The 23,344-nt window shown below is 46.5% G+C and overlaps 1 protein-coding gene and 1 long non-coding RNA gene across 4 annotated transcripts; both read left to right on the top strand.

Annotated features, from left to right (window-relative positions):
- Window positions 1–3,562: 3,562 nt before the first annotated feature.
- Window positions 3,563–11,956, top strand: LOC121142223. 3 transcript variants are annotated; one of them, XR_005879199.1, is made up of 5 exons: window positions 3,563–3,882; window positions 5,792–5,927; window positions 9,338–9,458; window positions 9,704–9,805; window positions 11,707–11,956. It is a non-coding gene; the product is annotated as an uncharacterized LOC121142223 (long non-coding RNA). The 3 variants fall into 3 exon arrangements; XR_005879200.1 differs by lacking the exon at window positions 9,704–9,805; XR_005879201.1 differs by lacking the exons at window positions 9,338–9,458; window positions 9,704–9,805.
- A 7,014-nt stretch (window positions 11,957–18,970) lies between these two features.
- On the top strand, window positions 18,971–21,516 carry LOC101830721 (protein S100-A15A). The gene is made up of 2 exons (XM_005080241.4): window positions 18,971–19,183; window positions 21,176–21,516. Exons 1-2 carry the CDS (start codon window positions 19,034–19,036, stop codon window positions 21,350–21,352), a joined length of 327 nt encoding a protein of 108 aa, XP_005080298.1. The 5' UTR covers window positions 18,971–19,033; the 3' UTR covers window positions 21,353–21,516.
- The last annotated feature ends 1,828 nt before the right edge of the window (window positions 21,517–23,344 follow it).

Raw genomic sequence — 23,344 nt, 5'->3', positions numbered from 1 at the left:
GGGGAGGGAGGGGGAGCTGGAATTGACATGTGAAACAAGCTTGTTTCTAACTTAAATAAGAAAAAAAGAAGGAAAAAAAAAAGACTGTATCCACTAAGACTGGAACCACTAACACTATAGGAGGGAGACAGGGAGAAGAGGAAAAAAAAATGTTGCTTACCCCTTTCATTGCAGGGTGTCAGTGGTAATGCCCTTGTCAGTTAGTTAAATATATAGAATCAGAAGTTTCTTTGCCAAGGCAGTGACATAGGCAGAGCAAGGGAAAGGGAAGTCGCTAAAGTGATCGCCTCCAGGAGAGGGACTGCAGGCAGAACACGGGTACTTTTATAGTACAAACATCTGAATTATTTAACTTTAAAAAAGGCATATGCATGCATTGGTTTGATAAAAATGTAAAAGGAAGAGCCACTAACAAAGAGAAATAAAATCATTTGGAGCATGATGGCTGTCACATTTCCTGTCCTGTAATGAGGGTGGCTCACTTTTGTAATCAAAAGGGAACAAAAGCACAGACAAGTCAAAATTGACATCTTGGGATTTACCATCAGTGGTAAGGTGCTGTACAAGCCCAAGGGTCCGAGTTTGAGTCTCACTGAGTCTCAGCACCCATGTTAAAAGCCCACACTCTTGTATCAAAAACTTTAAAAGAACCTGCTTTTAAAATTTTCACTCAGGGTTCAAAAAAAGGAACTACAAATAAGCAAAGGAACTAAAATCCGAGGGAAAAAAGAATTGACTCACACACAATTGATCCTCTGCGTGTTCCTTTATTCTTCTGCTCTTTCTTCCTCTCTTTCTGTCTTTCTCTCCCCAGTTCTTGGGGGAGAGAAATATCTATCTATCTATCTATCTATCTATCTATCTATCTATCTATCTATCTATATGTAACAGTAATTCTTTTTGCAATACAATGTGAGGCTTGAGTTTCTCAGCAAGGCAAATAAGATTTACACACAGAGCAATAAGCAAAAACTGTTAGGAGAAACTTTTAGCAATAATTGCTCAGGGCTTTAAGTCAAGGAGGGTCTAAATTTAATTTTCACAAGAAACAAAGCCTGGTGCCTTCCAGTGCTCTGGCCTCACTGGCAGCACAGGCCTTCAGGAAAGTTCACTTTTCCCTGAGGATGAGCAAAGGCACTGATTACCTTTGTCTTTATCTTCTCAGGGGAAACAGGAGGGAGCAGTAAATTTCTGAGCTAAAAGTCTTGAGTTAATAAAACAAGGAGTTTGATAATCTTCTAGTGTAGGGTTAGTTAAGGTTATCATTTCTCTGTCTGCAGTGAGGTAAAACCAGGGCATGCTGATTTTTTTTCTATTTATCTAGGCAGCTGTGAATCAACAACTTTGGGAGTGTAGTAATTCTATGTCTTTGGATAACTGGGAATGTCTTAGATGGAATGCTTATGCCTGGGTCCTAAACACTGACCAAATGCCTGTCAATAAGGATAATTGCAGGAAGACAGATATCTGTAATTACATAGGAGGGGGGAACAAGGACCTGAGAGTGGGAAACAGGTCTCACACATAGCTAAGGAATGTAATCAGTAAACTCCAGCAGCATGGGGAAATCGTGCCCAGTAAATGATCAGACAGTGGGAAGTAAATCCCAACTTTGTTGCAGAAAGGAATAAGCCACAGGAAGAATCTACAGCAAGAAACAGCCAATTCATTCACAAGGCTATAACACCAAGTACAACTTTTGTACTGGTTCCATCCACCAGAAGAATTCTTAATTCTTCTGAGTTGTCTCATGATACAGTATCTGTATAATCACCATGTGGTCTTGTGACTTGTAGCACTCTCGTAAGAGTACATGGTAACATTCCTGTAATCCCAGTGCTGGGAAGGTGGATAGAGGCAAACACCCAGGGCTCGATGGCCCGCCCACCTAGTCTAACCAGCAAGGCCCAGACTCCAGTGAGAGAATGAAAACTAAAGTCCACAGTGCACCGTGATTGAGGAGGGACAGCATCTGAAGTTGTCCTCTGGCCCTGCATGCATGTGCATGCCCCTCCCCCCCACGCACACAAATACAGTGTCTTACACAGTCACCATTTTATAATTAATACATCTATAATAATTACATATGCCAATAAAAACATAACCCCCTTAATTCTCAGACTATAATCAGAGAGAGATAGAGAGATATGGAGATACCTGTCTTGCTTCTCTTCCCTTCTCCAGTTCTTGGGGCAGTGCCCAGAAGGTACTTAGTGAATCGAGCACAGTTGGAGGACAGCCTGGGAGAGGCTTTGAGAAACAAGGAGGTGTGAAGGTGATCTAACCTTGTCTGGGCTAGCTGAGGACTTGGACCCTTCCCTGAAGGCCTCTCAGAACTTTACTGCTCCAAACTGCTTTGAGATGTCTGCTTCCTCCAAGCTGGGGTGGGGTTCCCTGCTTTTGGTGAGGATCCTCGAGGGTTCGTAGTGTCCATGTCTGCCATGGATTGTTCATTGGTCCCTGATGTTGTTTAGAGAGCCCAGAGGGCATAGCAGACGTGATGTGTGGGTTGTTGCATGACACATGGATGCTGGGGAAATAGAGGCAATTGGCCCATGGAAGTACTAGGTCATAGCCACTTGGTGCCATGGGAGGCTGTATGGGAAGCTGTGTCAGTAGGCAGGGAGCCTGCACCTTCCTTCCTTCCCTCCCTCTCTCCCTCCCTCCCTCCCTCTCTCCCTTCCTCCCACCCTTACCTCTCTCCCTCCTTCCTTCCTTCCTTTGTTTTTTTTTTTAATGAGATGGGGGGGATTCTCTGTGTAGCCCTGGCTGTTCTGGAACTCGCTCTGCGAGTTCGAACTCACAGAGATTCTCCTGCCTCTGCCTCCTGAGTGCTGGGATTAAAGGTGCATGCCACCACTGCCAGGCCTGTTCTGCTCTTTTCTAGTGGGATGAAATTCCAGGAAAGTTAGACACAACTTGGGAGTGTATCCTTTGCCTCAGTGCAGGTCAGAGCGGGTGTGGCCCTACCCTCCTGTGTTCTGGGAGGCCAGGCTGTCCTAGCTGAGGTCCACTAGGGTTTTCATCCTTGCTTGGCGCTGCTGGGACTTGGTTGGCTTTATTCCACTGGTATCTCCTCAGCTGGCCACAGAAACTGCTGATAAACTGCTCAGGACTGGGCATCACAGAGCTTCTTTCTGGCTAGGACAGGGTGACCCAGTATTGATTCTTTCTTCACTCTTGGGTGTAACGGGTTGTAATGTGAAGAATATAATGAAAGAATATAATGTATCTCCTGGCCTTGTGGGAGCAGTCGTTGAGAGGTAGGGCGTCAGTCTTAAAGAAAAAAGGGCTGACCGAAGTTCACGGTCATTGTCAAGAATAACCAGCCTGGGCAGCAGTGCCATTTCAAAGGTGAGAAATGACGGATGGAGGAGGGAGACAAAAAAGATGTTAATTTGGATAAAGGAAACTCCGAGATGTTAATTTGGATGAAGGAAACTCCGAGAGTGCAGGCAGAGAAAAGTTTGGTGGAAGGAAGGCAGTATTCTCAAAAGCCAGTGGGGCAGACAGCCGACCTCCTCGCCTCACTTCCGGCCTTGGCAGGCGGGGTCTGCACAGACTTCCGGCAGCAAACTTGAGGATCCTGTCCTTCATGGCTTCTGGGAAGGAAGACTGAGTTTTCCTTGGCCGCCACCAGCTTCCGCAGCGTCTGGTTTCGACGGCGAATGTCCTCTTCTAGTATATTCTGAATTTTCTTTACTCGTGGGAAAGTCTTGTTATTCCCCCGATGGAAATACCGTTTCGGAGGTTCTTCCTTCATAACGTTTAGGCGCATCGGTGGCAGTGAGCAGCTTGCACTTTTCCCATTTGTGTTGCTCTGTGCCAGGGCTGGTGTTTCTCACACGGTAGAAGACCGTGTGTAAGGCTGCAGAGGCAGAGGTGGGCCCGGGAATGCCAGGCCTCCCATCACTTGTGGGAATCTTGAGAAGACTTTGGTCATACGTGAGAGGTGGCTTGGAGTTGGGTGGGAGTGGAGGAAATGGTGGACATCGAGGCTCCTGTTGAAACTCAGGGAACAAAACCTACCAGACTGGAGCAGAGTGTCTCACTAATGTGGGCATGAACATGGTTGGGGTGGGCTATGAAAATGAAGACACGACCTCTCCTAGGTATGGTTGAGGAGAAGCTTTTCTCTTCCTTCCTTCCTTCCTTCCTTCCTTCCTTCCTTCCTTCCTTCCTTCCTTCCTTCCTTCCTCCCTCCCTCCCTCCCTCCCTCCCTCCCTCCCTCCTTCCCTCCCTCCCTCCCTTCCTCCCCCCTCTTTCTTTCTTCCCTCCTTTCTTGTAGATATGAGAGAATACCAGATGCATCTGGAATAGTCCAGACTGAATATGGCAAACAGAATAAACCAGGCCCTTGTGTGTGTGTGTGTGTGTGTGTGTGTGTGTGTGTGTTTGGGGGGGCAGTGAGCAAGAGAGGAAGAGAAGAGAGAGGGGACCGGGAGAGGCACCGAGCGAGCTCTGGCCAAAGTGGCTGCTTTGTAGGAAAAGAAGTTGGGGAGGGGAAGCACAGGACTGGAGAGTCTAGAGTCTAGTGTGGGCATTGTGGTGAGAAGCTGTAACAGGTGTTTGCTTTGCTGGTAGGACCTGGTGCCTGGAGGTTGCTTTGATATGTTAGCAGGCACCTCAGTTTTCCACTTGTCATGAGTTTCTTTGAGACCTAACAGTCTAGGAAGGCATTGAAAACAAGGGAGGGGGCTGGAGAGATGGCTCAGAGGTTAAGAGCACTGGTTGCTCTTCCAGAGGTCCTGAGTTCAATTTACAGCAACCACTTGGTGGCTCACAGCCATTTACAATGGGATCTGGTGCCCTCTTCTGGCCTGCAGGCATACATGCAGACAGAATACTGAATACAAAATAAATAATACATCTTAAAAAAAAAAAAAAAGAAAAGAAAAAAGAAAACAAGGGAGGACCTAGAATCCATATGCCAGGAAGCAGCAAGTTTATGAAGAAATGTAGTTTGGGGTGAGGTGACCACAGCTGTGCAGTTTAGCAATACTACATTGTCCTCATTGCATTTGCTGCTGCTTTGATTAAATACTTAACAAAAGCAGTTGCCCAGCTGACCAGCCATCTCAGGCTGCAGCCACCAGGACATCCCTGCCAAAACGGACAATATTTGAAAACTGTGAGCCAAAACAATCCTTTGCTCCCTTATTACGGTTTGGTTAATGGGCGGAACACTAGCATTCAGTCAGAAGCAGAGGGTGACAAATGCCAATGTTCAGCTCATTGATTTCCTCTTTTTATTAAGTGTAGGACCCCAGCGTACAGAACAATGGACAGGTGTTCTCACCTCAATTAACCAAATCATGATAATGACCCAATGCCAGAGGCCTGCTTCTCAGATGATTCCTGGTCTTATCAAGTTGACAATTGAAATTAACCATCAGTCAGTGGAAAAACCAGGTTGACTCTTTCCCTTCTCCCTTTCCCTCTTCCTTTCTCCCTCTCCTTCTCTCTCCATCTTCTTCCTTCCCTCCCTCCCTCCCCACCCCCTCTCTCTGGGACACAGCTTTATGTAGCCCAGGCTAGCCTTAAACTTGCTCTGTAGTCAAGGATAGCCTTGCATTCTTGATCCTCCTGCCCAGACCTCCCAAATGCTGGCATTACTGGTGCATGGCACCAAATTTGGCTATTTCTTTTTACTACTTCGCCTTCCCTTCAGGATCTCACTTGGTCCCATGTTTGAATTTCTACATATTCACTCAATCTCTTGTTTCCTTAGAGATCTAAGCAGGAGGCTGGGGTTAGCCTAAGTGATCCCTTGCATTCTTCCCACTTACAGATGATGTCTGATTTCTGGGCAGCAACAAGGAAGGGACTTGGAGATTGTGTGCTGCGACTGTTGGCCTGGAGACAAGAGGACCTTTGTACCAGCTGGGGCCTTTTTGGTTGTAAAACATCAGAATAACTTATTCAAGGTGGGCTATAAACTGAGCAATTAGAGGCTTATCTCCTACAAAGAGCCGTCTGTATACAAGAGGCTGCAGATGTAGGTGATTGTGTCAATCAATCATGCCAGTTTCTTTGAAAGTATTTCCTTTCCCCTCAAGAAGCCATAAACACTCCTCCTTCCATGATGACATCCAGAGCAAGATATATATATATATATATATACATATATATATATATTCTTGCCAAAGCAGCAACCTCCCTCTAAGTTCTCCAGAAGACTTCTTTGCATCATTAGCCAGAACTGGATCCTATCTGGAATACTTCTAGGTGTCAGGGTGGCTTGGAACAAGCCTTCTGTGATTTCAGCCGTTGTCATGGAAGGTAGAGTTTGTCAGGAAGAAGAATGGGACAGAGGACTTAGGGCAGCTGGGCCAATGGTGACTGCTATAAACTCCAGGGATGGAAGCAAAGGTAGCAGAGACCTGAGGTGTGTGAGAACAAGTTTCAGTGGGCATAACCCATGCTCACCTGCCAGGACTTGCATGCATACAAATGGGACAAAAGCTTTCCACAGAGACTGCAGCAGCCAGTGTCAGGATCGTGGGGAGACAGCAAGGAGGGTAAGAGTATCGCTCTGCACTCATGAGGACTGAGTTTGAATCTCTAGCACCTGCATAAGAAGCCACACATGGCTGGAACCCTGCTTTGGGGTAGGCGTGGAGACAGGCAGATCCTAAGAGCTCACTGGACAGCTGGGCTAGTTGGGCTAGTGAGCTTCTGATTCAGTGAGAGACTGGGCACGAGTGAGAATTTTGAGCTAAATCAACCTATGGGAGGCATTCTCATTCAAACCATGGGACCAGCCATCAGCTGACACCCATGAATCAAGTAAGTCTAAACGAATCTTCTTCCTTAAGTTTGTGTTTCAGTTGTCTTACCACAGTAGTAAAACACATCTGTTCATATCAGGTCAACATTTTCCTCAGAAGAGTTAGGAAACTAGCAGTCCAAATCCCTTTACATCTCACCTGCAAGAAATATGAAAAGTGAGTTCCAAGACATCCAGGGCTACATGGAGAAACCCTGTATCAAAGAAAATTATGAAGAATGAACTATTTGTCCATGGGGATGTTCCTTTGTCATCTAGTCATAAAGCACCCCTCCCTCTCCCCACAAGGAACGTCCTTTCCAGACCATAACCCACAGCTTGGCACCCTTCAGGGCCCTCCTCGATCCAATGCTCTGCTATTGCTCTTTATTCCCCTTCTTTGCATATGTGTCTTTATCCTGTGAAATTGCTCTACCCATGGTCAAGATTAAGTAGAAAATGGAAAGTACAAGAGGAGAGAAGATGGAGAAGAAATATGGAAAATGGAAACAAATAAATCATTAATTAAATTTTTGAACATCTATCTTAAAAATTAATGAGGATGATCTTACCTCCAATTTCTGGGAGGCAACCAGGAACAATGGAAACAGCGTATATTTCTATGGGAGTGAGTCTTTTGGGTTTCCCTAACTAACAACAACTAAAAAGATCTCCCAGGCCTGATACTAGGTTTTTGTTAGTCTATGGCTCTTGAGGGAACTTTACAATCCCCAAGTGGCATAACTTCACTTAAACTGTATACATATGCATTATTATATGTAATTTTTAGTAAACATAAATTATGATTCTCTAATGAACTTTTCAAACATCATTAGCTTTATTTAGTTCTTCTCTACTTCTATCCTCTGTATCACCTGCCCCACCCCAGTTAATCTCTCTCCCTGTTTTTCTCACTTCCCTTTTCATAATGTCTATGTTCTACTATTTCTCTCTCTAGTGCTCCTCCCCAGCCCTCCCTGCCATGGTCCCTTTTACATGACTCATCAAAATGCAGAAAACATTTGAATGTGAAGTTCCCAGTCCCTATTGTTCTGACTATAACAGACCCCCTACACCTAAGGCTCAGTGAACATTATGGAACAGGAGGTGGGGTTGATTGTAAGATACAAAGGATGGGGTGTCTAATATGAGCTAGTGTCTTCTATCTATGACCGGGAAGCTACACCCATGGGATCTGAACAATATGGTTGTCTAAATAAGACCTGAACAATGGTGACAGCAGTTGACATTCCAGCATGGATTGGGGATGTTCTACAAGGCCCCACTCCTAGATGAAGAGCTGTAGGTAACCAATGAGTGCTGTGTATACATATCACATTTTCTCCATTCGTTGGTCATGGCTGATTTCATATGTTGGCTGTTATGAATAGTGCCACAATAAACACCCGATTTCACCCCCCTGGGCTTGGTTGCACCAACTTGCAATATGACTTGAATTTTGTTTTTAAAGGGCATAAACCCCAAAATGAAATAGCTGAGATCATACTTTAGTTTTATTTGTAGTGTTTTGAAGAACTTCCATTTTTTATTTGCATGGTTTCTGTGTTTATTAGTTTTTTTTTCTATTGCTGTGTTAAAGCATCATGACCAAGGCAACTTATAGAGTAAATAGTTTATTTGGACTTACAGTCCCAGAGGGTTAAGGTCCATAAATTGTGGAGACATCATAGCAGCAGGTGGCAGATATGGTGGCAGGAACATCTCAGAGCTCACATCTTGAATCCCAAGAAGGAAACAGAGAGAACAAACTTAAAATGGTCTGAGTCTTTAAATTCTCCAAATCCCCCTCCAGTGATATATTTCCAATGAGGTCACGCCTCCTATACCTTCCCAAACAGTGCTATTGAAAGTGAACTAAGTAGTCAGATACATGAGACTATGGGGAGTATCTTGTTCCAACCACTGCACTGTGCTAATTTCCTTTTCCACCAAGACAATCCCTCTAAGGAGTCATTTTCCTCAGCATCTTTGCCAGTATTTGTTGCTGTTTTTATTCTTGACGACAGACATTTTAGCTGGGATGAGATGTAATCTCAATGTAGTCTTGATCTGTATTCCCCTGGTGGGTAAGGATATTGAACATTGTTTCCACGTGTTTTCATTGGAGAACTAACTTGTCAATTCATTTCTCCCTTCATCAATTAATAATTTAATTCGGAAGTGTTTAAATTTTCATTCTTTATGTGTTCTAGACATGAATTCCCTATCCAATGTGTACATGGCAACAGTTTTCTCCCAAACCAAAGGCTGTTTCTTCATTTGCTAGTTGTTTTCTGTCTGCACAGAAGCTTTTAAATCCCACAAAACTCCATTTCTAAGTTGTTGCTGTTATTTTCTGAGCTATTGGAGTCTTTTCAGTAAGTTCTTGCCTAGTATTTTCCCTGAGTATTCCTCTAGCAGTTTCAAAGTTTCAAGTCTTACATGAAGGCCTTTGACTCATTTTGATTTGTTACTGTGGAGGAGAGAGGCAACAGAGATCTAGATTCGTTTAATTACTGTGCAGGGGAGAGGAGACAGAGGTCTTAGGTTTATTTAATTACTGTGCAGGGGAGAGGAGACAGAGATCTGGGTTCGTTTATCCATTCTCCTGGCACCAGGTGAAGAAGCTGTCATCTCACGGATGCATGCATCCACCGAGTCATGCGTATGTGCTCAAAGAAGAACAAAAGTACGTAACTTGCAGAAAAAGTATCAATTGGATTTCATATGAAGGGTTCTAGTCACTGTTGGGAGCCACCAAGACCCCCAAGAGCTACTGTCTGACTTCTGCTTGCCCAGGTCTCCCTTAACCACTCCAATTACTCCATTCCTGTTGTTTGAAGAACCTGCAACCACCAACTCCAACACAGTTTGGCATTTCACTCTCTAATATCAGTATTTCTAATGGCTACCTCTTCCTGAAATATCTTTCAGTGCCTGGTCTGTGTGGTTAACATCAAATTTCAAGAGTGAGGCCTGGGGAAATACCCCAGGGGACTGAATTTGAATCCCAGAAAGCATGTAGAAAGAATCCAGGTATGGTGGCATGCACTTGTAATTCCATATTAGGTACACAGAGACAGGTGTTTCCCTGGGGACCATGACAACCAGCCTAGCCTACTTGGTGAATTACAGCCTACTGAGAGGCCCTATATCAGAAAGGAGATAGACAGACAAGCAGACAGAGACATCCTGAGGAGCAGCAGCCAAAGTTGTCATCATTCTTAACATTCGTACACAAACACTTGCACATGCAAACATGCATGTGACCCTGTATACATACAGATAGGCATATGTTAGCATTCACTCACACACACACACACACACACACACACACACACACACAGAGAGAGACAGAGACAGAGAGAGAGAGAAAGAGAAAGAGAGAGAGAGCTTTAAGATAAACTTCTCTTTAGAAATTTCAAAGGTGAATTGCCAACATGATACCCAAAAGAGATAATAGGTAAAGGAGAGGAGGAAGAATTAAGTAAAACTGAGGGTATATGAAAAAAGCCTTATTGAAATCTGCTGCTTTGCAAGGTAATTAAAAAAAAAGGTATTCCACATGGGCAGACGATGCCGCTATCAAAAGACGTGGATTATTAAATGAAAATCTCAGGCATGTGATATCTCTGTGAGTTATTGGTCAAGTAGGTTTAGAAGCCTTCAAAAACAGTACAGACTGCTTCCAATTCTCTTGGTTACTCATCATAACTAGCTGGTATAACCCTATTGCTGAAGGCACCATACACTTTCATTGTAGCACATGAAGAAATCAAGAATGAACTTACCAGGAAAGCTTCTCCTTGACGACTAGCTTCCATGGTGCAGGAAGGTGCCACGGAGTGCTGGGGGAGAAGAGACACCAGTGGTCTTGCCCGGTACCGGGCCCTGCCTGCTAGAATCCCAATCTACCAGGCAAGGTGTGCCCATTGGTACAATAGCGGCATGCTTGTTATGGGCATAACTAACTGCTTTTCAATTGGATTTGAAGCCTGTTCCACAGGGGAGAACTTATGCCCATTGTTGCAAACCTGCTCAAAAGCTCATGGTTGGGTAGGTCATTGGCCTTGGTGGGTAACTTACTTCTGCTGTTTCTTTAGATGCTCATGTTGACAAGATAGTTCTAAATATTTTCGTTTTTATCCATAGATTAGTGCTGCCATCAAGGATGGTCAAAGTTTTAATATCAAATATGTTCTACTGTCTCTTACTCTTGATTTCTCTTCTGAGCTCTTTCTGACTTCTGGCCTATACAGAAACTAAAATTAAACAAGTCTAAAACTTCCTGGTTGGGATCCACATATGAAGAAGAACACATAACATTTGTTAATCTAGAGACTCATAATAATCAAAGAGCCGAGAATAAGTGACTGTTGAGTGCTTGGCTCTAAATGGGACTTCTGCATCAGCTTCCCCTCCAGTGTGCCACCAAGGCTTAGAAGCTTCCGCCCCACACTACTCAACCTGTATTGGTACTACTTGTCTTAAATCCATGCCAGGGACTCAAAAGAGGCCTGGGTCTTGTTTTCTTGTTTCTTGTTTCAAATCCTCTCTTCTTCTTCTTCTTCTTCTTCTTCTTCTTCTTCTTCTTCTTCTTCTTCTTCTTCTTCTTCTTCTTCTTCTTCTTCTTCTTCTTCTTCTTCTTCTTCTTCTTCTTCTTCTTCTTCTTCTTCTTCTTCTTCTTCTTCTTCTCCTTCTCCTTCTCCTTCTCCTTCTCCTTCTCCTTCTCCTTCTCCTTCTCCTTCTCCTTCTCCTTCTCCTTCTCCTTCTCCTTCTCCTTCTCCTTCTCCTTCTCCTTCTCCTTCTCCTTCTCCTCCTCCTTCTCCTTCTCCTCCTCCTTCTCCCCCCCCCGCCTTCTGTTTGAGGTTCACTGTTCTTGAGGCCTTATGTGGAGTTTCTAGCCGGAAGTTCAATTGTTACTCTGCCCTTTACAGAACAGTCCTCCATCAAGGAAGGTTGTCTTCTTGGACAAAGTTCACAACTTCACATGGAAGCACATGGGACTGTAAGGAAATGGACTGCATCCTAGATAGCCATATTAGTCAAATCCACTCTCATGACCTACAGGAGGACTAATATTGTGGTTGAACATCCCTTTCCTTACATCTGGATTCCCTGCTCTTGTTATCTAGAGTCTGTCTTAGATTTGTTAATTATCTTTTTTTTAAAAATTAAAAAAATTTAAATTTTCTTTGCTTTCTAAATTTTTTCTTCCTTTTTAAATTTAAGTTAGAAACAAGCTTGCTTCACATGTCAATCCTAGCTACCTCTCCTTCCCTTCCTCCCCCGCCTCCCCCACTAGGACCCCCAGCTCCCCACCCAATCCCCACTCTGATCCCCAGGGAGGGTGAGGCCCTCCATGGAGGATCTCCAGAGTCTGTCCTTTCATCCAGGGCAGGGCCTAGGCCCTCCTCCAAGAGTCCAGGCTGATCCAGACCCCCTGCATGTGGGTGTCAGTGAAGAGGCCTTGTTAATGAACTTTGTCCACTGGAAGAGGGCTGTTAAATTTGATCAGTGGTGGTATTACCAGTGTTGCGCCACAAAAATCAGATACAGTGACAGAGAGTCTTCAGGAGGCAGAGGCTGTAAGTGACATTTCATCCCATGCAGTGTCACTGACAGCAAGAAGGAGGTCCACTCTCTGACTAGGCAGTGCATTTCTCTACCTAACCCATCACGTCCCCGTAACTCTTCCCCAGTTCAATACCTTCTCACTTTTGTCATCTTTAGGATCTCTGTATTAATCCAAGATACGAAGTCATGCCACTTACTCTGCTTTGCAGACGTGAACATTGAGAACTAGAGAATAAGGTTGACTTCTGCAAATCACAGAGCACAATGAATATTTGTCCATAGCAGAACTCAAACAAGACTGTGAAGTCAGACCTTCATTCTCGAAGACATTGAATAGTTGAGGAAATTCCCACTCAGTCTTCATCAAACCTGACTTGTTGATCATGTCACCACTTTCCCTGTATTCATGGAACATGTTGATTATGCACATCATGGACTTCTTAGCTTTAGTGTTGTTCATTTTTACTTTCAAAAGTCTGTAGGGAACAACGACGATGGTCCTGTCTCCCTCTTCCTCATGTGTGACTAAGTGCCTGAGGACTGAGGGAAGGAAGAAGGACCTCATTGCTTTCAATGTGATGAACAACTATTGTTCGAAAAGAGGAAGGTAGGAGCATGTCTGGAACATTTGTTTATCTACTTTCAGGACCAACCCAGTTGACCTGTCGAACATGCCTGCAAAGGGGAGTGAGGATTGATAAAAGGAATAGACAAAAGACAGAAGATAGCATCCAGAGGGCTCTCAGTGAATACTGCAGATGGCCCGAATTTATTTCTCATAGCCCTTTATACCTGAAGCAAAAGGGGAGAGCAAAAGACTTCCTTACCATGATACAAGGAACAAGCAGGAGCAATTACCTCAGTTCTTACATAATCTAGTAACCATGCCTTTGGCCTAACATCCTGTTATTTGACTTGGAGGAGCAAGAGTAAGTTTGAACTCTCTGCCCTTAAGTTAAGATGGAAATAGTGCACTGTGGGCTCCCACGATCTACTCAGAAACTAAGAGGACAATATAGGTAGATCAAAGTCTAGCAGTGTGGACAATAAGCAGTATATAGAAGCAGGCAGAACTGGGGGGTTAACATACAAAAAACACGGTTGAACCCTAAGACAGTGTACCCAGCCGTACCAAATATTTGGTAGACCCCTCTTTAAGAAGCATCAAAACTACCTCATTCAGCTTCAGAGTCAAGGTTAGAGTGGGGCAAAGAGGGTAGTGACCGCTGACCATCCTGTATCAGAGACAGACACCCGAGGGCCTCATCATCACCCCTTCTAAGTTCTTCATGAAATAGTGTGTTTGCTCCAAGCGCAGCTATATGAGTAAGGCTGTGAGTGGATATCAAAGCCCAGTCCTGGACTCTTCAGAGCAATCCCTGGAGCACCCTGGGAATGAGGAAACAAGGATTGATGACTACAGTAGGCATCAGCTCAACAGAAACAACTGTCTTGCTTTCTATGCTGTTGGGTCAGATCGTCTGTTTATAGGGCTCATTGGCATTGCCTTTCTCTCTGCTTTCTGGCCTGTTGATGACAGGGCTGTGGTTAGCCTCAGGTCCCATGATGCTTCCTATCCTGCAGGTAGCAGGATACAAGATACAAGCAGTCCCAAGATACAAGAGGCAATTGCTGACTGACTTACCAGAGCCAAGGAAGGTTCTACGGAGAGGACAGACGAGATGTGTGCACCTGGACAGAGAAAGCCCCTTTATAAGGCTGGACCTTGTCAGGGGCCTGGGAACCATAGGGCCACCAAGGCAGTCAGCTTCCCGCAGCCTTGCTCTACTTCCTGTGGGTAAGACTTACTTTCCACACTGTCTCAGCATTTCCAGTGACCAGGTTCTGCACCTTCAAGAGCAGAAGGCTCTTGTCCCAACTCAATTTGGCCTTTGGATGGCCAGTAGATGGGCAAATGGGAGAGAAACACTGAGTTGCTAGGATTTTTGAAGCTGTGAGGCAGCACGGTTTTGTTTGGTCATTTACTTGACCTTCTACAGATTTCTTGATATTTGTCTTGACAGCTAGTCACAACCCCACAGTTAATGTTTGATGAGCCATACATCAAGAGTCCCATCTTACCTTCATTCCTCTTTAATTCTCATAATCCTAACAGCTAGGCTGTGTTTTCATTTTAGCTAAAGAGTCCCTGACATGTGCAGAGTTAAGCAAACTTCACCAGTTTGCTCAGCAAACAGCAGAAAATCCTACTTCCAGATTCCTGTTCTCTCAGGTGAAGCTCTCTCATCAGCAACCGCCCCTGGGAACCCACAGTCCAGGGAGAGGCAGGGTCACCTCAGTGCACCATATGGCCAAATGCTCATGAGGTTCTCTTGAAGAGGGGACGTCAACACGTGCCACTCTCCTCCTGCTCTCTGCTGTCTGGATTCAGCGATGGAAGGACCACTGAGGAGTGAGTCTGTAGTAGGGGATTAGGTAGTTTATGCAAAACAGCCTGTGTAGGAGTTGGCTGTCATGCTACTAAATCTGATGTGCCCCCACCATGCAGAAAAGGCTAACGCAGGTAGGGGATGAAGGAGCGGCTGGTCAGTGGTAATTGGGAAGTTGGTGGGAGGAAAGGGAGATGAACGACTGAAATGGGGCCTTTCCCATTACTCTGAGTCTGACATTCCCCATGCGGCACAAGAAGAGTTCAGGGTTCATTTGGTGACCATGCCTTCAGGCATGTCGGGCCTCCGTTGAGCTATGGTGCTCTCTTCTCCCTAGGTGGGGCCCACTGTCTTAATTCACTTTATTCCTCCAACTTTCTCTCCAGATGATCTCTATCGAAACCAAGGGCTTCTGCTTCTTTTTTCTTGTTTTGCTTTTTCGAGACAAGGTTTCTCTGTGGCTTTGAATGCTGTCCTGGAACTAGCTCTTGTAGACTAGGCTAGTCTTGAACTCACAGAGATCCTCGGCCTCTGCCTCCTGAGTGCTGGGTTTAAAGGCGTGCACCACCACCTCCCGGCACGGCCTCTGTTTCTTTTTCTCCACTTCTCCATATGATCGGAATATTACTTTGTGTAAATAGGCTATAAGTAATTTGAATGAAAATTAAAATAGAAATAGTTGAATGTTATTGTTTCTATACCATGGACATTATGCAGTTAGGTGGGTTTTTTGGCATACAAGGGTTTCTTTTTCTTAATTTTAAAATTAATATGCAAGCTAACGAATTTAATGATGACGTTTTTATGCATGCATGTCATTGTACTTTTCGAACACTCTTTCCTGATCATTTCTGCCAACCTGCATCAGTATCACTCCTCCAACAAATATCAATCCCTCTCTATGTGCATGCCCTCTACATATGAAAGGACACTTGCATCATTTGTCTTTCTGAATCTAGATTATTTTATTAGCACAATGGTCTCCTGAGATATCCATTTTTCTGCAAATGACATATTTTCCTTCTTCACTGAGGCTAAACAAGACTCCACTGAGGATATAGGCCACATTTTGTCTTCTTGGTTGTGAGCCTAGCCCTTAATGGCTGAACCATCACTCCAGCCCTATAGGCCACATTTTCTTGGTCCACTCATCCATCTCTAGCCATTGATGGGTGTCCAGGCTGATTCTTTGTATTTGGCTATTGTGAATAGTGCTTCTTGCTATTATTTCCTGAGCTACTGGAGTCCTTTCCAGAATGTCCTCTCCTAGTGTTTCCCCCATGTGTTCCTGCAGCTTCAAAGTGTCAAGTTTTAGACTCCTTTATTGAGAATGCTCTATTTAGTTCTGTACCCCATTTTTTATTGGATTCTTTGGTGTTTTGGAAACTTGCTTCTTGAGTTTTGTATATTTTGGAGATCAGGCCTCTGTCAGATGTGGGGTTGGTGAAGATCTTTTTCCCATTCTGTGGGCTGCTGTTTTGTCTTGTTGACTATGTCCTTTACCTTACAGAAGCTTCTCAGTTTTAGGAGGTTCCATTTATCAATTGTCAATCTCAGTGTCTGTGCTACTGGTGTTATGTTCAGGAAGCTGTCTCCTGTAGCAATTCATTCAAGGGTACCTCTCACTTTCTCTTCTCAGAGGTTCAGTGTGGCTAGGTTTATGTTGAGGTCTTTGATCCATCTGAACTTAAATTTTGTGCATGGTGATAGACATGGATCTAAATATAGTCTTCTACATGCCAGCATCCAGTTATGCCAGCACCCTTTGTTGAAGATTCTGTCTTTTTTTCCATTGTATAATTTTAGTTTCTTTGTCAAAAATCAGGTGTTCGTAGGTGTGTGGGCTAATATCAGGAGTTTCAATTTGATTTCATTCGTCTATTTTTGTGCCAATGCCAAGTTGTTTTCAGTACTATAGCTCTATAGTAGAGCTTGAAGTTTCTGTGGAACCTTCTGAGATGCAGACTCTGAATCAGTTACTTGTTCTTTGGCGCCACCTCCTGGGAGAAACACTCATCAGCTTGTGTGGTCCCAGGTTGCTACAAGGTTGAGATGGTCGTGTAGAAGGGGCCATTGAGGGAAGGCTCACACGGGATGAGATGGAGAGGAGGGTTAGCTTGCCCCTGGATAGTTAAGTGGCGTTTGTGCAGAGGCCAGCTCTAAGGCCTTGGCTTCTCAGCAGAGTTACTTCCAGGATGCAGTTGGCTATTTCATAATGGTCAAAACTGGTCCTAGTTCTTTTCTGTGACCTCCATCATCACCCAGGTCACTAAAGCAACTTCTTAGCTCTTTCCACACAGAAAGTCAGGTTTCAGCAAGGCTAGGTGCACAGGGCTTTCACCTTCTCTGCCTGCTGCTCGGAGCTTTGTTCTTCCAAGTACTCATGGACAGGGAAGGTTGTATGACTCCATACCTTATAGTGTTTGCTCAGGCGGTCCCCTCTGCCTAGAGCTTCTCCATCCTATGGAGCAACTTAAAAAATTCTCTTCAAGACACCACTCAAATAGTACCTCTCTAAGTAAGTCTTCCTCAATTTTTCTGGGAGAAGGTAGCCCTTGTTGGATGCCCAGACTGTCCTCTAGTTGCCCAGAGTACATGGTACCCATGTATAACTGTTAGTCCCACCCCTTGAGCTAGCTGGCCCAGTCTTATTCATATTGCCTAGCAGAGGGCCTAGCATGCTGCAAGCACTCATGAAATATTGTTGAGTGACTGGATGAGTGTGATTCATTACTGTAGACTTTGCAGGTTTACTAATTGAGGGAGGGCGTCCAAGGGAGATGTTTTTAAGTGTGGCCTTGGAGCTGGTGCGTACGTCGGGGGTGGGGTGGGGGTGAGCTCTGATGGGAGGTTGTGGATGGATGATGAGATGTTTTGTGACTCTGAGGTGTTTCAGATCCTGGAGGTAGGTCCCTAAAACCAGCTGAGTTCATCTTAGTAAGGAGTGTGATGATGTCATCCCAGGAATGCAGTTAAGGTTTGATCCTGCTGTAGAAGAACCTGCGGAGACTCACACACTGGCTGTCATAAGTGAGTGGACCAGGAATGGGCAGGATGTCCAGCATGCTGGGAGTTCCCCCGCTCAGAAGGCTGCCCTTGGTCTGACTTCCAGGATCATGCAGAGGCTAAGCTGTGCATGTTGAGTAGCCTGTCACTGAGGGCAACAGGTCAGTTCATCTTCCAGGGCATCTCGGGGGTGGTGTGGGCTGTGCTGGGTGTGTGCAGCTCCTGGAGAGCAGAGATCCTCGGCTTGCCTGTTGCAGAGAACACGCGCGGTGTGGCGAGCACAGCATGATGCAACTGTGGCCCCAGTGTAGCTTAGGATCCCAGAGGACAAGCATGTCTTTGGGCTTGTCCACAGACACTAAGATTTGAGTGCAAATCTAGGATTGTGCAATCCTGGCAAATTCTCTGACCTCTTTGGATGTCATTTTCCCTTTAGGAGATTGGGGTCGTGATGCTCAACTCCTCAGGGCCCTGTGTGAATTAAGTGGGATAGCGTACAAGATGCTTTGCCTGTGATCTAGCTGGGCTTGTGGGGCTGTTATGATTGTTGTTTACACAGGATACAGGGAGGGCAGCAGCTCTCTATTACCTCTGCTTCTGTAGGAAATTTGGAGTAAGAGGTCATGGGCGTCAGATGGACAGTACATAGAGCTGTGAGAGAGAAGGCCCCGGGATCACAGAGACCTTTCTGGGAGGGGGGTATCAGTGCCTAGAGATCACGTGCCAGATGGTGGTGGGGACAAAGGTGTCAAAGCCTATGCTGTCTGTGTGCTCCAGTTAGAAAGAAAACTCATGAGTGACACAACACCAGCCTAAGTCTCCTGTGCAGTATAATTCTTTTAGGGTTCTGTTAGTCCCATAAAGTAGTTTACTGCAGGGGAAGGGATCTTGCCTTGTCAAGGATGTCAACACTATTGCTGTCAACAACAAAAGCAGCACCTTGCCTCAAACCATCTTTTGTTTGTTCTGTTCCTGACTATTAGGGGGTAGGAGGCCACTTCTGAACCCAGGAGGTCCTTGAGCACAGCATAGGGTGAGATCTGGCAGGGAAGTCTATTGAGGGCAGGGACACTGAGCCAAGTTCACATGGGGCCAGTGAAAGCATGAGGAAGCCCCCTCTCTGACAGCATAGGAAAGTGGGCAGGAGGGCAGATGCTTCCAGGAAGAAGAATCCATCCTGTCAGGGCCTTCTGCAGATCAGGTCTTGCTCCCTCCTCACAGACTTCCCACCATCCCGGTGCCGCCTCCTCTGCTCTGCGGATTTGATCGTACCCCGCTGGGCCCAGCAGTCATGCCAGACACACCAGTGGAGGACTCCCTCTTCCAAATCATACACTGCTTCCACCATTATGCATCCCGGGAAGGGGACATGGAGACCTTGTCCCTGGAGGAGTTGAAAGCCCTGCTCCTGGATAGTGTGCCTCGCTTCATGAACACCTTGGTACGTCAGGTCTGGGGTTGGAGTGGGAGATGAAGAGAGGACCGAAGTGCTCAGAACGTGCTGTTGGTGGGGTTGGAAGTGAGTGGTGAGGTGCTGGAAGGAGCTGACTCCCACGAGAACCTCCTGGAAGGAAGAGGTTCTCCTTCCAGGGAGGGTGTGCAGGCACAGGTTTGCTTTACTTCCTGTCCATCCCTCCTCTGAGGTCACCTGCTTGGTTTCACTTTAGTCCTGACGCTCCACACCACACCTGCTGTTCCTGCTGTCTCCTGCATCCCGTGAGCATAGGCTCAAAGTTCTCTGTTCTCAAGTCTCTTTACTCAGTGACACTGCCTCTCTCTGTGAGCCCTTGGAGCCTAAATCCCTTCGCCAGTGCTGCTGCCATGAGCCTGGAGTGGGTAATTTAGGCTGTGGAGGCTGCCCTAGTCTGGTGGGCCTGGGAACTATAACCTCCCCCACTTCTCAAGGTTTGGGCTTCTTAAAGTGGGATGGGGCCAGCCCCAGATCCTGGCTTACAGAGCCTGCTCAGCCAGTCTGTCATCAGTCCAACTCCCAGCTACTGTGATTCTTAGGGACTGTGGCCCTGAAGCAACGTCCGATGCTGTCTTCTAAACTCTGTGTGTCCCAGCCTCGCTGGCCTGCCATCTCTAGAGGACGTGGGACGCAACTCATTCCTGTAAAATATCTTCCTCGCTTGCCTCCTTTTGGGAAAGAACGTAAAAGACAACCTCATTCTCTCTGGAATGTTCCTTGGAGAGCCCAGAAGACAGCTATGGTGGAAGTTGCTTGCTAATTGTTTTTGGGAGCTCCTTTCCCTTCTGGGGAGAACTCCTTGGCAGCTGTCCTGGATTGCCTAGGCCTGCAATCATGGAGCCCGTGTTCTGCCTTTGCTGCAGGGCTCTTGGGAACAGACATAGGGGCATAGCTGGCAGACTTGGTAAGCATGGGCGTTGATGAGGGCTCTGGTCTCCTCTGCTTAGGAAGCTTCACGGATGTGATGGGGGTATAGGACGGTGGGGTTGCCACAGGGGGAGAAGCTGCTGGCCCTCCCACAGGGGTGAACGACTACCCTCTAGGTCTGCAGCTACTTGCAGTTGCATTACCTTCCCTCAAATTCTTCCTGGATGTTCCATTCTGCACTTGAGTGTGCCCTCGTACACCAGGAAAACCTTGCCGAAACCTGCTTTTCCTGCCACTCCCTAGTTCTCTGCCCGTGCCCACCTGTCTCCATCTGTTGCATCTTCTCTCAAAGCAAGAACCCCAACTTTCCTCATGCTCGTCTCCACGTCTCCCCACCTCAGTCCCTTTCTGAGCCATTCTGATCTTTAGCTTTGGCTCCTCTGCTTGGACATCCTGGACAGCTCCAGCAGTCATTTCTCGATCCTTCCCTGCTTCCTGTACTCTGGAGGTGAACCAGGTAGAGTTTCATAAACTGTGCTTAGGCAGGTAGCACTGCACGCAGAGATATGCTCTGCTTGAAGATGGTCCTGCAGTCGCACGGGAGATGTGTGTGTGTGTGTGTGTGTGTGTGTGTGTGTGTGTGTGCATGCACACAGGTGGACCCTCTCTTTCTTTAAGGAGCTCTTGGTGTGGAGAAAGGAGGCAGTGTCTTGCCTTCAGGAAGCCTCCACAGGTGTCTCTCTAAGGAGAGAGCTTGCAGTGCAGCTGGGAAGACAAGACACAGCCACTGAGTGTGTGTGTAGGCTACTGAGTGCTGTTCCGGAACTGCTCACAGTTCTCCTGTGAGAGGGCCGGGTTTGGTCTCTTGTTCACGCCCATGCACTCTAGGTCCGGTGCCCAAGGTGTCCACCGACACCTGCGCCTCTTCAGCATGTAGTAGTCTTGCCACGGACACTGTGTGAGGGCTTGTTTCCTGAATGCTCCTTGTGCAGGGGGCCCTGCTGCTGGGATCTCTCCATGTCCAGCAGGAGGAGGGGTCTGGAGGACAGGTAAACTGGGTGCTCAGTGGGCATTGATCCTCTTTGTGCTCATCAGGGTCGCAGACAGTCATACTACATCACAGAGCTGTTCCGGGCGGCTGACAAAAACAAGGACAACCAGATCTGCTTTGATGAGTTCCTGTACATCTTGGGCAAACTGGTGAAGGACTATCACCTGCAGTTCCACCGGCAGCTGTGCGCACACTACTGTGCCCAGCACAGCCTCTACTAGAGGGAGGACAGGCCGCCCATCACCACTGGAGTCTGTCCCGGGAGGCGTGGCCTGACGATGAGCGGCTACAGAGCTCAGCCACGTATTTCTTCTTATGTGTGCACACATGTGTGCAAATAACATCGCAAATAATTCTGGGCAGCACTCAGGGCATGGTTATGAGTATCACCAATGTTCAGTAAAAGACGTTTAGTCTTCACTATGTGGAGCATCATTTGGGCAGGAGACATGGCTCCTGCCTTAGGTAATCCCTTGCTTGATCTGGGAATACTGGCCTTTATCCACTGCAAGAGACACAATCTTGCTAACAGAAATCCTATCTGAGGTGTGAAACGGCCCTCTGTTTGTAAGGAAGGGGCTCTTCTCTGGGCCAGGGCACCCTCTGAGAAGGAAGTAAGGCTTCCCAGTGGTTACTGATCATACACTCGCTGTACATACTGGAAAGGAGAAGGGAGCCACACGGATAACAGTGCATAGATCGAGTCCTTCCATGAGTCTGCGTGCACAGGAGACTAGCCTGGTCCTGGGAAGGACCAGGAAGTGGGGAGGAGGTGTTTCAAAAAGATCCAATAGCAGAGGAGACTCAGGTGACATGTCTGGGGACAGCAGAGAGATGTCTGGAAATAAATGTCCAAGGGGAACTTGTGAGCTTCACTTACTCAGGTGGACACTGAGATGTGGATTTTATCCTTGAAAATGGTGTGGTGGAGTTTGGATACCTTAGAGGGTGCATCAGGTGAGGAGAACTTGGAGACTCAATAAGGGGTTCCTGCCTTGTATAGCTTATATAGCTGTACTTAGGAGAGACATGTAAAAGTCAAAGTCCCAGTCCTCCAGGACAGATTGAGGGAGAGGAGGAGTTCATAGTGAGACCCAGACACTGGCGATGCTGGTGAAGATGATGCTGTTTGTTGACTTGGGCTTGACCCCTGTCCACATGGGAGCCAGTGTGCTAGGTTCACTGGGTTTTGTGTATGTTGAGTCAGAGGGGCAAGGCAAGTACCGACAAAGCCAGCCCAACAAAGCGGCAGACACCCGCCATGGGAAGAGTGATGAACAGCAGCTGGGAGCTGTCAATCATGCAAGGCTCCCTGAAGGCCAGAGGGGTTGGGTGTGGTGATGACTGCTGTTTCTCCTGATCTGAGCTATTCATGACTCAATGGGCCAAGCCCTCCTGCAGTCCCTGCCCTCCTGACTGGTACCTGTTGCTGCCCAATTGTGTTGTTTTTCTTTCTTCCCAGAAGCCCAGAGGTCAGGGAGGAATCACCCAGGAAGGGTTTCTTTGCCTCCGGACATTTTTATCGTCCATCTTGGTGGCCTGTCTCTTCTGAAGACCCCAGGTGCTGAGTTTTCTGGCAGCAGGGACTCATCACATTGCTTTCCTCTGGACAGATATTTGCATCCCTTTCCCCACAAGGCCTAGTCCCATGGAGGAACATGTCTCTCTGCAACTGGCCTAGTGTCCTCACCTGATGGGTTCAGCAGGTGTTTGAGGAAGGAATTCAGGAAGGGGATCCATGGAACTGAAGTCTAGTGACTTAGACCTGTGGCTCTCCTGTGACATCATGTAGAAGGGCCAGTGTCCTGGGTTACTCAGCTGCTCTTCCTCAGGGCCCAGGCAGGACCTGCTTATTACGTGGAGAGGTGGTGGGTCACACGACCTTTCAGGGTCACCGAAGTAGCCGGAGTCCTCCACACCTACCCCAACTCTTCCTGGCGGTTTCTCCACCAGACTTGCTTCCTCTGTTCTCGTTTCTTCAGACCCTGGCTGTTGAGACACAAACGTGCGGACTCAATCTTTTCCTGTAAACACAGCCACGTGGCTCTCGCTTACTCCATATTGTCAGGTCATTACAAATTCTGCCTTTCCTCCAACATCTCACTTCCTTCTTTAATGGAACTCAGAGGTCCTAACCTGTTGTCCCATATCAGGTGTGGCCACCTATCCCCAATAAGTCGTTTAAAAGAAGGCGATCACAAGTGGGAAACAGG

Source organism: Mesocricetus auratus, unplaced genomic scaffold (assembly GCF_017639785.1).
Source record: "Mesocricetus auratus isolate SY011 unplaced genomic scaffold, BCM_Maur_2.0 Super-Scaffold_100009, whole genome shotgun sequence".
NCBI lineage: Eukaryota > Metazoa > Chordata > Mammalia > Rodentia > Cricetidae > Mesocricetus > Mesocricetus auratus.
This window is presented reverse-complemented; position numbering and strand designations above follow the sequence as displayed.